At 44.4% G+C, this 16,363-nt stretch overlaps 1 protein-coding gene across 1 annotated transcript in view; it reads left to right on the forward strand.

Moving 5' to 3' along the window:
• The first annotated feature begins 220 nt into the window (after positions 1–220).
• The window catches only part of FSTL3 (follistatin like 3), a 32,068-nt gene continuing 15,925 nt past the window's right edge, over positions 221–16,363 (forward strand). The window contains exon 1 of the mRNA XM_072601735.1: positions 221–596. Coding sequence (XP_072457836.1) covers positions 557–596 — 40 coding nt within the window. The 5' untranslated portion in view covers positions 221–556. The remainder of the gene's footprint in view (positions 597–16,363) is intronic.

Below are 16,363 nucleotides of genomic sequence, written 5' to 3' on the forward strand. Positions count from 1 at the left end.
GTAGAAGGAGCTCGAATAGGCGGTGCCGCAGAAGCGTTGAGCAAGTAGCGAGGAACGAGGCTGCTGACCTGCTTATGGCAAGCGGAAAGGACCAAGAAACATAGGAGGGAGTTTCTATGCGCCTGCGCGCCTGAGTCCTTTACACGAGCGGCTAGACAAACGTGTGCGTCCCCTGGCGGGGGACCTTGGAAGAAGCTCGAGGGAAGCACGTGGCGGGGAAAGGGAGAAAGTCTGGAGGATGGGACCCCGGGAGTGCTTCCTCTCCAACAGCCCCAGGGAAGATTTCTACTCCCGGGCGGTCTTGGATGCGGAAGCTCGGAGGTTAAGATAATTATAAAGATCTTAGTGTCTGAGCTCCGTCTCCCAGGGAGAGGGATCAGGACCCAGGCTTTTTGCCTCCCAGCTTTGGGCTTTCCCTTCCACGGGTGACTCTCAGTCGTTCGCTCGCAGCGTGGGGCTGCAGGCAGCCGGCAGTCCAACAGCTCCCTCAAGCCTTCATTGTGAAGCCCAGAGAAAGGTCGTAGGAATCATCCCACCAGACCCTCTCATTTTGCAGATGGGGAACCAAAGCCATGGAAATCTGCCCAGGCTGACGGGTGAGTGGCATGGCCAGAACTTGAACCCAAGTCTTGTGTGCAGTCTGGTGCTCTTCTGCCTCCCTATTCATGCTGGAAGTAAAGAGCATCCATCATTCCTCAGAACAGTGTTGAGCCCCCAAATTAGGTTGGTTCCTGGATTGTGATGAATAATTAAGAATTTTGGCTGAAAAGATCCTTTTCCATTGTGGGTTTCCCACAGTGTCCGTTACTGCTCAGTGTCAGTTAGTAGATCAATCAAGCATTGATTAAGCTCCTCTCACATGCTGGGCACAGGGGGTGGTGGTGATGGTACAGAGACAAAAGCAGTTCCTACCCCCTCGTGATCTACCTTCTAGAGAGGGACGAAACAGCCTCAGCTCAGTATATACGGAAAGCTGGTGGGGCTCAGAGCTAGGGAGTAAAGAGATGAGGTGCAGGCCAGGGAGACGGTGTCAGATTCATGGAAGGTTCTTCCTTCAGTTTGTCCAGAAAGCAGAGTACCCAGTGGGGAGTAAGATTAAATTAGAAAACTAACAGTTCAGAGCCAAATTGGGGAGGGGGGTGCCGTGTGGAATGCCAGGTGAAAGATTTGTTTTTTATCCTAGAGACAATGGTGAGCCATTGAAGGTTTTTGAGTTAGGATGTTATAAGGTCAGCTCTGTGGCTCATGGAGATTGTTTTTAGTAGCTGTGAGGACTGAGGAGGAAGGGGAAACCTGGAGGTAGGAAAATTAGTTAGAAGGTTGTCCCTAATAATCTAAGTGAGTGATGATGCAGGCCGGAGCCAGGGTGGTGAATGAAAGAAAAGGAGGAAGAGAGGTATGGAACTAAAATTCAATAGGACTTAGCCACTGAAAGGATGGAGGTAGGGGAGTGAGGGAAAAGGAAGGGTCCAATGGCTCAAGGGTCAGAATTTGGGTGGCCAATGGGACACTTATGAGAAATAGGATGTCTGGAGGACAGAATTTAAGAGAGAAGGTAATCCTGTTTTGGACATTTTGAGTTTGAGATACCAGTGGGATTGAGAGGGCAGGTTGTCCAGCAGGTACTTGGAGATATAGGACTGGAGTCCAGAAGAGATATTAGAGCTAGATATGTAGATCTACAATGGAGATGACACTTCAACCAATGGGGGTTTAATTAGATCACCAAGAGAGGTAGGCAAAAGAAGGCCCAAGTTAGAGTCTTGGGGAACCAGTCAGTCAACAAACATTTAAGAAGTGCTTGCTATGTGCTAGGCCCTATGAAAAGAGAACCAAGAGAAAGTGAACATCTTAAATCTTTTAGAAAAACCAAGGGAAAGGAACAACTCCAGCAGGAAAAAAATGGTTGTCAGTGTCAGAAGTAGCAGAAATATTAAAAAGCTAAGGACTGAAAAAAGGTCTTTGGGTTTATCAGCAAAGAAATAGCAAACAACTTTTTAGAGGGCTGTATCACCATGCTCTTGTAGTCTGAAGCCAGATTCCAAAGGATTGGATAGGATCAGGAGGAAGTGTGGATAGATGGTTAACTCTGCACGAGTTCATCTGTGAACGAGACTAGATACAGCACAGTAGTTTCAGGGGATGGTTTATAGTCTGGGTCTGATCTGTCTTTCTAGCCTAATTTCATATTTCTCACCCCCAAACTTACCACATTGAAGTCCTGTCAGCAAGCATATATTAAGGACCTACTAAGTGCCAGGCACCATTCTAATGACTAAAGATACAAAGAAAGGCCAAAGACAGTCCCTGCTGTGAAGGAGCTCCCAGCGTACTGCGGGAAACAACATGTAAAGAACTATGTACCAACCAGATGGAGACAGGAATTGTTGTTCGGTTACTTTTCAGTTGTATCGTATTCTTTGTGACCTCACTCGGGGTTTTCTTGGTAAAGATTGCTAGAGCGTTTTTCCATTTCTTTCTCCAGCTCATTTTATAGATGAGGAAACTGAGACAGGGTTAAGTGACTTGCCCACTGTCACACACCTAATAAGTGTCTGAGGCCAGATTTGAACAAAGGAAGATGAGTCTTCCTGATTACAAACCATGGCTCTGTCCATTTTACCAGATAACCCGAGAGAGGATAAATGTGGATAATCAAGAGAGGGAAGGCACAATATTAAGGAGAACTGAGAAAGGCTTTTTGAAGAAGGTGGGACTTGATCTGAGTCTTGAAGGAAACCAGGCTTCATTCCAGCCAAGGGACCTTCCTGGCAGTCAGTCAGTTGGCCAACCAGCATTTACGGAGTGCTCCTGATATGCCAAGCCTTAGGCTTGCAGGGAAAGGCAGATATGGTCTCTCCTCTCAAGGAGCTCACAATTTAATGGGAGAGACAACCTGTAAACAACTACATACGTACAAAACACATACTGGGATGTAAATGGAAAGCCGGCTCAGAGAGAAGGCAGCAGCAGGGGTAGAGAAGCTGCGGCCTTGAGATTCCCCACCCCCATGACTAGCGAGTGGAAAGGACCAGGAAAGATTTCTTACAGAAGGTGGGATTTAGGTGGAATCTAATCTCGAAGAAGTCAAGGAAAACCAAGAGGCAGAGAAGAGTTGAGGGAATCATGTGTAAGGAGGCCAGTGTTTCTGCACTGCAGGGTATGTGGAAGAGAGAAAAGGGTCAGAAGACTGGAATGTAGTCAGATCTGTGCTTTAGGACAGAATGGATTGGAGTGGGGAGAGACAAGGCACAGAGACTTACCAGAAGCTAATTTCAGGAGTCAAGGTTTGACGTGATGGAGGCTAGGGACCAAGATGATGGCTGAGTCAGCAGAGACAAGTGAAGGGAAAAGGAAAAAAAAACCACAACAAAATATTTTAAGGGTTTACTCTATGCTACTGTGCTAAAACAGCTAGACTTGGCAGCAGATTGGATTTGTGAGGTCAGAATAAGTGAAAAGTCAAGGAGGATGCCAAGGTGACTGGAAGAAAGGTGGTGCCCTCAACAGTAATAGGAAAGCAGAAAGAGAAGAGATTGAGAGATTGGAAAGATGATGATTTTGGTTTGAAGATTGTTGAATTGGAGATATCCAAAATGTGGCAACTCTCAGGAGAAAAACAAAATCTAAATCTGGGGAGTATCTACTGCCCCCCTCCATCTCCCCCCACATATAACATTCCTTCTCTGTGTCCCTGGATGTTCCCACTGCTTAACTCTTGTCTCTTGGCATCTAATCTCCATTGGAGGTCCTACAAGTGCACTTTCTTCACTCTTCACAGTCACACCTTGAAAATTACTTTGTATATATTATGAATTTTGTTTTTATCTATGCATATGTTATTTCCTCCTAATTGAAACTAAGCTCTTTGAGGGAAAGGCTGTTTTTGTTTTTGTCTTTGAATTCCCAGTGTTTAACAAGTGCCTGGCACAGAGTAGGTAGTCACTCATCAATCAATCAGCAGTAACAATTATAATAGCTAGTACCATTTCCTAAAATACTTTTAAGGTTTGGAAAGAGTTTTACATTTCTTATCTCATTTGATCCTTACTCTGAAGGAGGTATTAACTATTATCTCCATTTTACAGATGAGGAAACTGAGACTGAAGCCTGATAGTTGACTTACCTAGAGACAAACAGCTAATTTTGAGGCAGGATATGAACTCAGATCTTCCTGTCTCCAAGTCCAGTCCACCTGTCTACCAACAAGCATTTATTAAGCACTTCCTATGTGCTGGGCACTGTATAATAGCAAGCTAATTGTAATGATAGCCAGCACTATATAAATAGCTAGCATTCACATAGTGCCTTAGCATTTGCAAAGCACTTTACAAATATCTCATTTGATCCTTGCAACAACCTTGCAAGATAGAGGCCATTATTATTCCCACTTTATAGCTGAGGAAACTGAGGCACAGAAAGGTTAAATTACAGTTACACAACTAGTGAGTAAGTGAGGCTGGATTTAAGCTCAGGTCTTTCTGACTCCAAGTTTAGAGCTCTCGCCCATTGTGCTGCTTATACTAGGAATACAAAGAGAACAAACTCTTGATGATCTGGATTAAATTGAGTGGTATGTGTCTTCCACACCTTTCTTCCCTCTATTGTGTCATTAAACTACCTCTTCTCCAATTAAATCCAGTTCAACAACCACTTATTAAGCACCCTATTAGAGATATAAAGACAAGATGAAAACAACCCTACCTTCAAGTAGCTTATATTTTAGGGAAGATGGGGAAATACAGAATATAAACATAGGTTGACAAGATCTGTCTAAAATACTTTTGACAGTGTCATTGATTTACCTTTTCCCTGTCAATTAATTGCCTGACTCAGTGTCTTCCTTTCCACCCCAATGCTTGCTCTCACCCCAGAGGATTCCAATATTGATATTAATGTCCTATAAGAAGCTGGGGGTGGATGGGGAATTGATCTAGGGGGTTTCCTTAGGTAAATTCAACTTGATGCCAAGGGAGTGAAGCTTTGTTTGGGGTATTCGATGGACCCCTCCTCATAGTCATGCTCATTGACACCTAATGGCAACCCCTAATTAGATCTCAGGAACTGGGACATCGCCAGAATGCATTGGCTTGATCAGCTGTGAGATACTATCTGATCGGCATTAAAGGTCAGAAGAATTTCAGAAATATAAGACAAGTTACAAAGGCACCCACAGTGGCAGTTACCTTAAGAGAATTCACCATCATTCAAACCTTTCTCTACCTCCCATGTTCTTGCTGAAGTTACCCCCTCCAACTACAGCTCTTATCTTTCCTTTTCTCCAGTCTCCACTCCTTTTCTCCTTTTATTCATTCCTTAGCTGCATTGTATCCAGAAGAGATAAGCAGTATGCTGAGAGGATGACCTTGAGATCACCAGATGCATGTGAAGATCATTTGAGGGAACTGAGAGTGTTTAAAAGCCTGGAGGAGAAATGACTGATAGCATTATGGGAAGGCATTTGATTTGTCCTCAGAGGGAAGATCTAGGTGTGCAAGGAGCAGAGGAGCAGATTTCACCTCATGGTTAGAAAGAACTTTTCAAAGTCCAAAATGAGACTGAGTTCAAAGGGGAAATGGGCAGCCTCTGGAAGCAGCAGGTTCTCCTTTGTTGGAGGTCTCTGAACAAAGGTTAGGCGGTTGCTTATTGGGCGCATTGGAGAGGGAATTCTTGCTCAGAGTTGAGTTCTGAGGACCTCCGATGGCCCCCGAGGGCCTTTCCAGGGTTGAGGTTTTGTGATTGATGGGATGACAGAGACTGTTTCCTTCTTCAGACTGGGGCTCCCCAAGGGCTGAGCCAGTTTTCCATCTCAGACTGGGGGTTCCTTTAGATCAGAAGCCATACCCCACCCTGCCTGCCCTTCACCTCCCCCACCCCAAGACTACAGGCTTATGTTTGCTCTTCAGAATCATTTTTATTCCCCCTCAAGGGCTAAGGCTAGATGGCCCCCCTTAGATTCAGGCAGCTGTCCCTTCATCTCCTAGGTCTCCTCCCTGCCTTCCTGTCTTCACTCTCCCCGCCAGCCCCCATCCCTCCTACTGGAGCCCTGCTGTCTCTCTTAAGTCCCAGTCTCGTGCTGACATCACCCCGTGTTTACCAGAATCCCAGATGTGTGTCCACGTCGGCACAGCCCAGCTCAGCTTGGGGTCTTTCCAAGGGGAGGTTCCCTCTCTGGCCCCTCAACCCCCGCTCCCACAGGCACCAGGCTTGGGCCAAACCCCATCAGTCCCAGCTCTTTCCTCGGCAGCCAAGGGCAGAGACCCGGGGATTTCTAGGACTCTACGTCAAGAGCCCAGGAAGGGATCTCAAGAGGCCACAGGGTCTTACCCCTGCCTTATAGCCTAGCTGAAGACCAGTCCCTCCCCACAAGCTCTCTACATCCTCTTCTCCTTCACTAGTTCCAGCATTTTCGCCTCTAGAATCATAGAACATAGAACATAGAATGTCAGAACTGGAAAGGACCTTAGAACATATGCAAAGAGACAGATTCAATCATGATATAAGGAAAAACTTTCTAACAATTTGTGCTGTCCAGAAGAGGTATGGGCTGCCTGGGGGAGGGTGTGGGCACCCCCCTCATTGGAGACCCTCAAGTAAAGTCTGGATGACCACTTGTCAGCTCTAAGGAGAGTGGGAATAATTTTTCAGGTATGGATTGGGTTGGATGATTACTGAGTCCCTTCCAAGCCTGAAATTCTGAGATTCTATCAACATAGACCATGCGCTGTCGGAGCTGAAAGACACCATAGAACATATGAAGTCATTACTAAAAGGGACCTTAGGTCATAGAAGAGCAGACCCGAATTCAAATCCTGCCTCAGACACTTGTTAGCTGTGTGTCCCTGGGTGAATCACTCATTGTTTTTCTGCCTCAGCTTCCTCAGCTGTAAAATGAGGATAATAATAGCACAGCCACTCAGAGTTGTGAGGCAGGGCAGAAAGATCCTGAGACAGTATCTAGCCTAGCCACTTCATCTTACAGATAGGAACACTGATCTCCCAGGGAACGGAAGGGATTTACCCAAGGACATCCACCTAGATTAGTGGCTGGGCTGGGACTTGAGACCCCAGGCTTGCATCTTAGAGTTCTTTGTCCCAAATCACTCTGCCTTCTCTGAGGTCTACCCTAAATCCTCCACTCTGCAACATAAACTGCTAATGAATTCTCTCACCTCCAAGAACCTTTATGTAATAGGGGTACAAGAAAAGTAGGTGCCACAGTAGAAAGAACCGCAGATCTGGAGGCTGAGGACTCAAATTCAAACCTTCCCCTTTTGGGGCCTCAGTTTCCTCATTTGTAAAATTAAGGGATTAAACTAGATTACCTCTAAAGCTTCTTCTGTAACTCTGTAAAGGTAATTAGGTAGGGAGGTGGATACTGGTGGTGCATTTGGAGCCAGGAAGACCTGAGTTCAAATCCTCTCTCAAACATTTAGTAGCTGTGTGACCTGGGCAAGTCACCCTCGTTCAGTCTCAGTTTTCTTCATCTGCAAAATGGAGATAAGAATACTAGCCTCCTGCCTTCCAGAGTTGTTGTAAGGATCAAATGAAATAACATGCAGCTAGGTCTTCATTAATGAAGTGATGCACATATTTGAATTCACACTATTCAAAATTAGAATTATAGAAAACATGGTCATTGGTTCCAAGCCAGTGGAAAGATGCAATGAGAATTCCCACTTGTTGAGACTTTACCATGTGTGCACAGCAAACCTTAAAATGCCATATAAATGCTAATTAGTCTATGAAATAAGCTTGAGGACAAGCCCCTGGACAATTTTTCACCTTTTATCTCTCAAGTCATAAGAATACAATTTAATTTTTAAAGTATTTATTAAGAATGTACTATGAATTTGGAGCTCGAAACTTAAAAAACAGTAACAACAAAGAATACTAAACATTGTTTTTATGTGTAATTGGGGGAAAATAAAATATTATTTATTTGGATTTTTTTCAATTTGTTTATTTTTAGTTTTCAACATTCACATCTATAAGTTTTAAATTTTCTTCCCCTCTCTTCCTCCCCTTACCTCAAGATGGCCTGCAATTGGATAAATAAAATATTATGTTAAAAAAAAAAAAACCATACTATTAAAAAAAAAGAACCTGTTATGCACCAATGGCACAGGGAATTAAAAAGCCAAAAACTAATCTCAGACAAAAGTTAGAGATAACTTGTTGCCAATTCTCTGATTATTCTTATCAAATGAGACAGAAGACAGAGGCCGAGGCTTCCCCAAGGAAGGGAAGGGAATGAGCATTTATATGTGCTTTTTACAAATGCTATGTCATTTGGTTCTTACAATAACCCTGCAAAGTAAGTGCTATTATCATCCCCATTTTGCTGGGGAAGAAACTGAGGCAAACAGAGTGACTCACCCAGGATCACACAGCTAGTGAGTGTCTGAGGCTGCATTTGAACTCAGGTCTTCCTGACTTCAGGCCCAAGGCACTATCCACTGCACCACCAACTGCCTCAAAGCCAAGACCAAATCCAGAAGAAATTCCCAGTAAAAGGTGAGTCATTCCAGGATGCTTCTGTGTACAGATGACAGTGTTGCAAATATTCTTTTATTGGTACATTTTGTTTTTACATCACCTTAATTTCCAGTTATTTCCTTCCCCTCAAAGAGCCCTCTCTCAGGATCAGGGATTTAAAAACAAAGAGAAAGAAAAACAGTTCTGGAAGTAAAGTCTGTCCAGATAATGCTTTATACCAGCAGCTGTCCACTAGGTGGCACACTTAACAGAGTGCTAGACTTGGAATCAAAAAGAGCTGAGTTCAAATTCTGCCTCAGATACTTACTAGTTGTGGTGACCCTGGACAGGTCATTCAACCTCTCTGTGCCTCAGTTTCTTCACCTGTAAAATGAGGAGGTTGGCCTCAATGGCTTCTAAGATCCCTTTCAATGCTCTGTCTGGGATGCTGTAATAGTTTCCCATCTCTGCAGAAGGGAGGAGATTCCTGATCGCAATATACTCAACCATTTATCAACATAAGAAAAACCAAGTGAATGGAGAATTTCTGTTGTCTATCTAAGATGTCCTTCTATGATACGACCCTGGTCTCTTGGGGCCTTCTAGGTGATATAATCCACTCAGCTTTGGCCAGAGATGTGCTGGTGCCAGATCTATCAACTCTGAGGAGCCCAATGTTAAATTTTCAGTGTGAGTATGTATGTCATAAATCAGCAATTACTACAAATCAGAACTTTATTCATTGTTTTAAGGCTTAAGAAAGTGATGGAGAAAATGTTGAAAATGTAAATGAAACTTAAAATCGTGTTACACATGTCCTTTGTTTTTCTTTTGGAGAGCTGGTTGTTAAACATTTACCAGTACACCCCTGCCTTTGGTACCACCATCCTGGGGCTGTGTCATCCTAGCACATGAGCATATATATCTAACCTGCTTCAGGTCCTAGACCATATTTCCCATCCCATCCAACTACTTACCCTATAAATAGCCATTCCTTTCCTACCTCTTTCTCGGGACAGGAGTGGGGAACCTGCGGCCTCAAGGCCACATGTGGGTTTTTGACTACCTCTAAGTTTTACAGGGTAAATCCTTTTATGAAGGGGATTTGTTCCAGGAAGTTTGGATTCAGTCAAAGGGCTGCACTTGAAGACCTAGAGGACTACATGTGGCCTTGAGGCTGCAGGTTCCCCACCCCTGCTCTACTACCACCATATTGGGAAGGATGGCTCCCTCCAGTCAAACCATCACTGCAAGGATGTTGCAGTTACAGAGCTTGAGGTCACTAAAGAGCACCAGGAGCCTTGCCCACTCTCTTTCATTTCTGGGCTGTGCTCATTATTCCTTTGTAGTGTCTGTCCAAGGTATACATATGTGCTGATGCATGGATGAAGGAATGAATGAATGAAAAGCATTTATTCAGACCTCAGTGCTAAGCACAGTGCTGAGTGCTGGAGATACAGATACAGAGGCAACCTCTCCCAGTGAGAAGCTTACAATGCTTTCCTCATCCTCCTCAACCTCTCTGCAGCCTCTGGTACTGTTGGCCGCTCTCTCCTCCTTGATCCTCTCTCCTCTCTAGGGTTTCAGGACCCTGCTCTCTCCCAGTTCTCCTCCTACCTAACTGACTACTCCTTCTCTGTTTCCTTTATTGGATTCTCCTCCAGACATCCTTCAATTCTTTTGTTGTTTGGTCATTTTTTTTTTTCAGTTGTGTCTGACTCTTCATGACCCCATTTGGGGTTTTCTTGGCAAAGATGCTAGAGTGGTTTACCATTTCATTCTCAGCTCATTTTTAACAGGTGAGAAAACTGAGGCAAAGATGGTTAAGTGACTTGCCCAGAGTCACACAGCTAGTTAGTGTCTGAGGCTGGATTTGTACTTACAAAAATGAGTCTTCCTGACTCCAGGTCTGGCACTCTATGCACTGTGCCACCTAGCTACCTATTCCAGGGTTCATAAGATCCTAGAGTGCTAGCATTGGAGTAGGGAAGCCTGGCTCAAATCTTCTCTCTGATACTTGAGCAAATAACTTACCCTCTCTATGACTCAGTTTCTTTATCTGTAAAATGAGAAGGTTGAACTAGATGCTCTCTGAGGTCCATTCAACTCTAATTCTAGGATCCAATGATCATAGAATAGCAAGGAATCGAAAGATAAGCCAAAAGGCAATGGAGAAATGCATTGTGGGAGCAAGCAAGCTGTAGCATCTTACAGGTGAGGAATTGGGCAGAAGTGGTGTGAAGGATGTCATCAGAAATATGAGGGGAGAGGGACAGAGAGGAAGGGGAAGAAGGTGAGCCAGTCACTTCTTGAGAGCTTTCGCTCTCCATTGGCATCAGTTTGTCAGCAAGAGAAGCTGAGATGGCCCCTGTCAAATTGGGTGGAAACCCAGTGGTGAATTCATGGGAGGAGAGAGTCATCCAGGATGACCAGGGGTGAATGGACTGGGACCTGCATTATTCACCCTTGAGGCCTGTGAACTATTTTTTTGTTTTTAAATTTGATAAGTTTATTTCAATAGAATTGGGTTCCTTTGTAATCCTAATGTATTTTATTTTTTACATTTAAAAAACATGATTCTGACAAGGTTCCATAGGCCATAGTCTAAGGAAATGCTCCTATGATGAAATCTAAGAACCCCTGGTTTATTCAAGTGACCTCCAAGGGCTTATAATAAAACCTTTCCTCTACCTCTTCACTGAGGTCTTCTCACTTTGAAAGATACCTCTACCTCTCTGGGGACCTCCTCTCCATTTCTCCTTCCTTCTGGAGTTCCTCCAGAACCTCCATTTTTTTCTTTTTTCTCCTCTCCTGACTTCCTCCTATCTTTCCAGATTTTTCCACCATGCCACTTCTTTTCTGTTCCATTTTATGTGTTCTCTTTCCCTATTAAAATGTGCATTCCTTGAGGACAGTGTGTCTTTCTTTTTGTCTGTATTTGTATTTCCAGTGCCTGACACATATCAAATCCATGATGAATGCTTATTGACTTACCCACGCAAAAATGGTATTTGGTAAAGGTTTGTTGAATGGAATTTGTTGAATTAAAAAACTTTTTTTTACTGAACCTGGTTGTCACCGATTTGTTTACTTTGCCTTCTTGAGGTGAGTGGAAGATCTGTTTCTCCGAAAGGAAAAGGTTGGGACTTAGAAGTCCCAATTGTGACTGAAAGAATAAAAGGAGGGAAGGAGGCAAGGAGATCTGGGGGTTTTAGACAAGGACTCCCCAGGGAGGAGCCAAGAGGACCCAGAGATTCAATGAATAGAGAGCAGTGATTTGGGAAACTTGCCTGGATGACTTGGCTCACTTTCTACCTGACCTTGGCAAGTCACTCCCCACCAGGTTCCTCATCTGTAAAATGAACCTATATCCCAGGGCTGTGGTTAGTAGGGAAGCACTCGATAAATCTTTGAGCACTCTACAAATGAGAGATTTGCAGACCCAAGGAGGAAGAATCACAGGGTCTGGGGCCAACTTGTCACCAGAAGCTCTGGCATTGGCTTTGTTCTGTTTACTATCTGAACTTTGTTTCCTGCCTTTGAGCCCTGACCTCATGCTTGGGGAAAAGTCACAGGATGAAAAAACTGCAGTATTTCAGAGGCAGAAGAGAGCATAGAGAGCATGCAATATGTCCCCCTTGTTTGATAGGGCAGGGGAAACTGAGTCCCAAAGAAGGGGAAAATGTACCCAACTTTATGAGAAATTAGGAGCAAAGATGGGATTCTAGCTCTGGTTTTTGACCCCGTCATATGTCCAGTGGCAGTACTGGGGCAGATGGTCAAAATGAAGGAGCCTATGCCTAAAGAAGGGCAGGGAAAAGTAAACTATGGGGGAAGCCCCTGGTTCGGGGTCCCCATAACTTTATAGCCATACTTATTAGTACGTACTCCAGCATACACAGGAGGGCCTGTTGCACAGGTTCTTAGATCTGCTTTCCTAAAAGGAAAGCACTTTTGAGGGGTCAACAATCTTTTTTAATAACCTTCACCAACAGAGAAAATACAAGCAGAGGAATAAAGATAAACAGACAGGGCTTCCAACTGTCTGACCATAAGCAATACATCACAGACCAACGGACTGATCCAACTGTCTGACTGTTACATACATACGTAGTTAACAAAACCACACACACACACACACACACACACACACACACACACACACTCTCTCTCTCTTTTCAGAGCCAGAGGGTACAACCCTGGTGACCCAGTGCCTCATTAGAAACAACAGGTATGGGCCTTCCTACAAAATAAGTCTCTCCTAATCAAGCTTCCCTTAATGGGCTTCCCCTGAGGTCTATAAATGGGCAGAGAAGATCTTTAACTCTTCCCCCCACCCACCATTAACTTTTTTACATTAACATCATGTGCCAAGACCCTAGTTTGAGGATCATCCAATGAGCAGGTAAGTCAGTTAACAATCGCTATTAAGCCACTGACATAACAAGCATTGTGCTAAGTTCTCGGGCTTCTAAGAAAGACAAAAACATGGTTCCTGTCCTCAGTGAGCTTCCATTCTAATGGAGTAGAAAACATGCAAATAACTACATACATGCAGTGTGTGTGTGTGTGTGTGTGTGTGTGTGTGTGTGTGTGTGTAAAATGGAAGGTAATCTCAGAGGGGCACTCACAGCTTGGGGAACCAATAAGGTTACCTACAAATGATGCATCTAGAGTTAAGTCTTGAAGCCAGGAAAATCAAGAGGCAGAGGGGAGGGAAAGCATCTGAAGCCCAGGGGATAGTCAGATAGTCAATAAGTACTTATTAATGCTTGTGTGAGGCACTGTGCTGAACCTGAAGATACAAAGAAAGGCAAACTCAAGGCGCCTAAAGATAGTACATAGATAGATCCCCAAAACCACAGCACTGTCCTGGCTTTATTAGATATATCTAAAACAATGTGTAGCAGAATCTGGTGGTTAGAATCCCAGGACGTACATCCTTGAGGGAGCAGAGTTTTGTACCCTTTAAAGATTCACTGATTGGACCAGAATATTGGAGAGTCTCTGAGCTGATAGAGACCTCAGAGGATTGAGGATCAACATTTGATGCAGAAAGCCCAGGCCTTCTCACCCACCTGCCCAGCATTATCCCTCATCACTCCCCCTTGCCTAATCTACACACCACCCAATCCAGACAACTCCAGATCTCAGCATCTTAGAGCTGGGAGGGATCTCAGGAAGCCTCCAACCTAACACTCGCCTGAGCAAGAACAACTCTGAGCCTCCCTCCCTTGTTCTCATTCTTCCCTCAAAAGGATCCCCTTCTCCCATCTTCACCCACTGAAATCCTGTCTTCAAGATCAATCTCAGATGCCTTCTCCATGAAGCCTTCCCTAATGACATCCCCACTCCCGAGTGGAAGGAATTTCATTCTCCTGAAATTGATATAGCACTTCTACAGGATCTCTCCTTTGGACTCATTCTATTCTGCCTTGGACTTGTGCACATTCTCTTCTCTTCATTAGAGTAGAAAAACCTCCATCTCTATCCCTAGGGCCAGTTATGGGGTCTTGAACACTAGAGTTGCCTCATGTTTGTTGACTGAATCTTCCTGCCAACTCAAGATTCTCCCTTACTGTAGCAGAACACCTCCAATAATGGGGAGCTTGAGCCTTCCTCATCCCAGCCTAGGTTGTTGGAATGTTTTCCCTTACCTAAACTTTAAAAGAAAAGAAAAAAGCATCATATTTGGAATCAGAAGATCCAAGTTCAAATGCTGGCTTGGCCATTGATTACCTGTGTGATCTTGGGTGAGTCACTTCCTCAGCTTGGGTTCCTCCTTTAAAGAGCATCTGTAAAATGAGAGGTCTCTTCAGGCTGAATCCCTCTTATTTTACATGCTAAAAGGTGGCCATCGAGATCTCCTTTCTATAAGTTTTTCCGTCAATAGTCTCTATGGCCAGGTTGCTAGTCCTGTATCATTTGGCTGTAGGCTCTCCTTACTCTTGGGGAGTCTCTCAAGGAATACCGTAGGACAGCGAATTGAGCCCATGTCAGTTTGTCCATGTCCTGCCTGGAATGGGCCAAGCTCCTGGCTTGAATCCCCCTGGACACGTCCAAATGGCCTTGAAGCCCAGAAGGGAGGACAGGAATAGAGAGCACTCCCTCTGGCTCACAATGTTTCCCTCTGGGGCATACTGACTCCCTGTCCTTGAAGCACTGAGCAGAACTGTGCCTTTGGGGTGTCGAGAGAAGGGGATAAAAGGCCTGGCAGTCCAGAATCCCTAGGGCTGGAGGGATCTCATAAAGGTCATCTTGTCCACCCCTACCTCCTCTTCTTGTATGCCCCTCCTTTCCTTTCTCCAGGTCAAAAACAGAATTGTGGCTTTATAAGTTTAAAGGGTACTGGATGGGACTTAATATATTCTATCATCCCAGATGAACCCTAAGTGTCTGGGGATGAGTTGTTTCCTTGAAGTTCCTCTTTGCATTGTCATTTGGGGGTTTTGTGATATGGTGGAAAGGGTCTTGTGCATCCTTTGTTTTAAAGATGACCAATGAGGGACTGCTAGATAGTGTAGTGGATAGAGCACTAACCCTGGAGTCGGGAAGACCTGAATTCAAATCTTGCCTCAGCCACTAGCTGTGTGACCTTGGGTAAGTCACTTAAACCCGATTGCCTCCCCTAAAAAAATAAAAATTTAAAAAAAAACACCTGAAGAAGACCAATGACCTCACAGGTGAGCTGGCAAATCACTCCAGTATCTCTGCCAAGAAAACTCCAAATGGGGTCACAAAGAGTAGGATATGATTGAACAACAGCAGAACTTGAGAGATAGCCTACATTACCATTCATTTTATAGAGGAAAAAAGCAAGGCCCAAAATGAGCAAGGAGGTTTTAAATTTATATAGACTTAGAGCCAAAGATGATCCAAATCAGATCCCTATGTGACAGATGAAGAAACTGAGGCCTGGCCCAGAGTGCTTAAGTGATTTGTCTAAGATCACACAAATGGATAAGAAATGAGATTTGAACCCAGTTCCTCTTGATTTCAGAGCCAGTGCTGTTTCCACTGTACCCTCTGCCCCAGAGCTCACCTGTCTGGGTAGCTTCTCAAGGAAGACCACAAGGAAGGGGTACCATATTTTGACAGGAGACTACTCAGCCTTTCATTTCCCTCTCTCTCCTTAGAGGTGCTGGGGAAGAACATCTAGGGCTGATGACAAGAGACTTGAATTTTTTTTTTTTTTTAAGATATTCAGGGTTAAGTGACTTGCCCAGTGTCATACAGCTAGTGTCTGAGACAGGATTTGAACTCAGGTCTTCCCGACTTCAGGGCTAGTGCTCTATCCACTGCACCACCTAGCACCCCCTCATTAGTTATCTTTAAAAAAGGATGCACAAGACCCTTTCCACCATATCACAAAAGCCCCAAATGACAATATAAGTGTCTAATGCAACATTTGAACTCAGCACCTCCTGACTCCAGGGCTGGTGCTCTATCCACAACACCACCTAGCTGCCCAAGTGGTTTTGATTCTAATCCTGGCTCTGCCCCCTGATTCAGTTTATGTCCTTGGGCAAATCCCTTTCCTATCCTCAGTTTCCTCATCTGTTTAATGGGAATGGTTAGACCTAGTTGGATAAAGTCAGCAAACAGCTTTGGGCCTCAGTTTCCTCACCTGTAAAAAAGAAGGTGCAGGGAGAGTGGACTAGATGTCTTCTAAGGTCCCTTCTAGCTATAAATCCCATGACGCTAAGAAACTACCCTTTGTAGCTGCCAGGGCTGTTGAAAGGAAGTGCTTTGTAAACCTAAAATAACTGTGAGCTCTTGTGATCATTTCTTCAGTAGGTGCCTTCAGTTTCCCCACCAGAGGAAAAAAAAGCTTGAACTAATTGGAAGTTCATACCTCCTTTTGGAAGCCCTTTGCAGAGACAGG

The sequence above is a fragment of the Notamacropus eugenii genome, chromosome 4 (genome assembly GCF_028372415.1).
Source record: "Notamacropus eugenii isolate mMacEug1 chromosome 4, mMacEug1.pri_v2, whole genome shotgun sequence".
NCBI lineage: Eukaryota > Metazoa > Chordata > Mammalia > Diprotodontia > Macropodidae > Notamacropus > Notamacropus eugenii.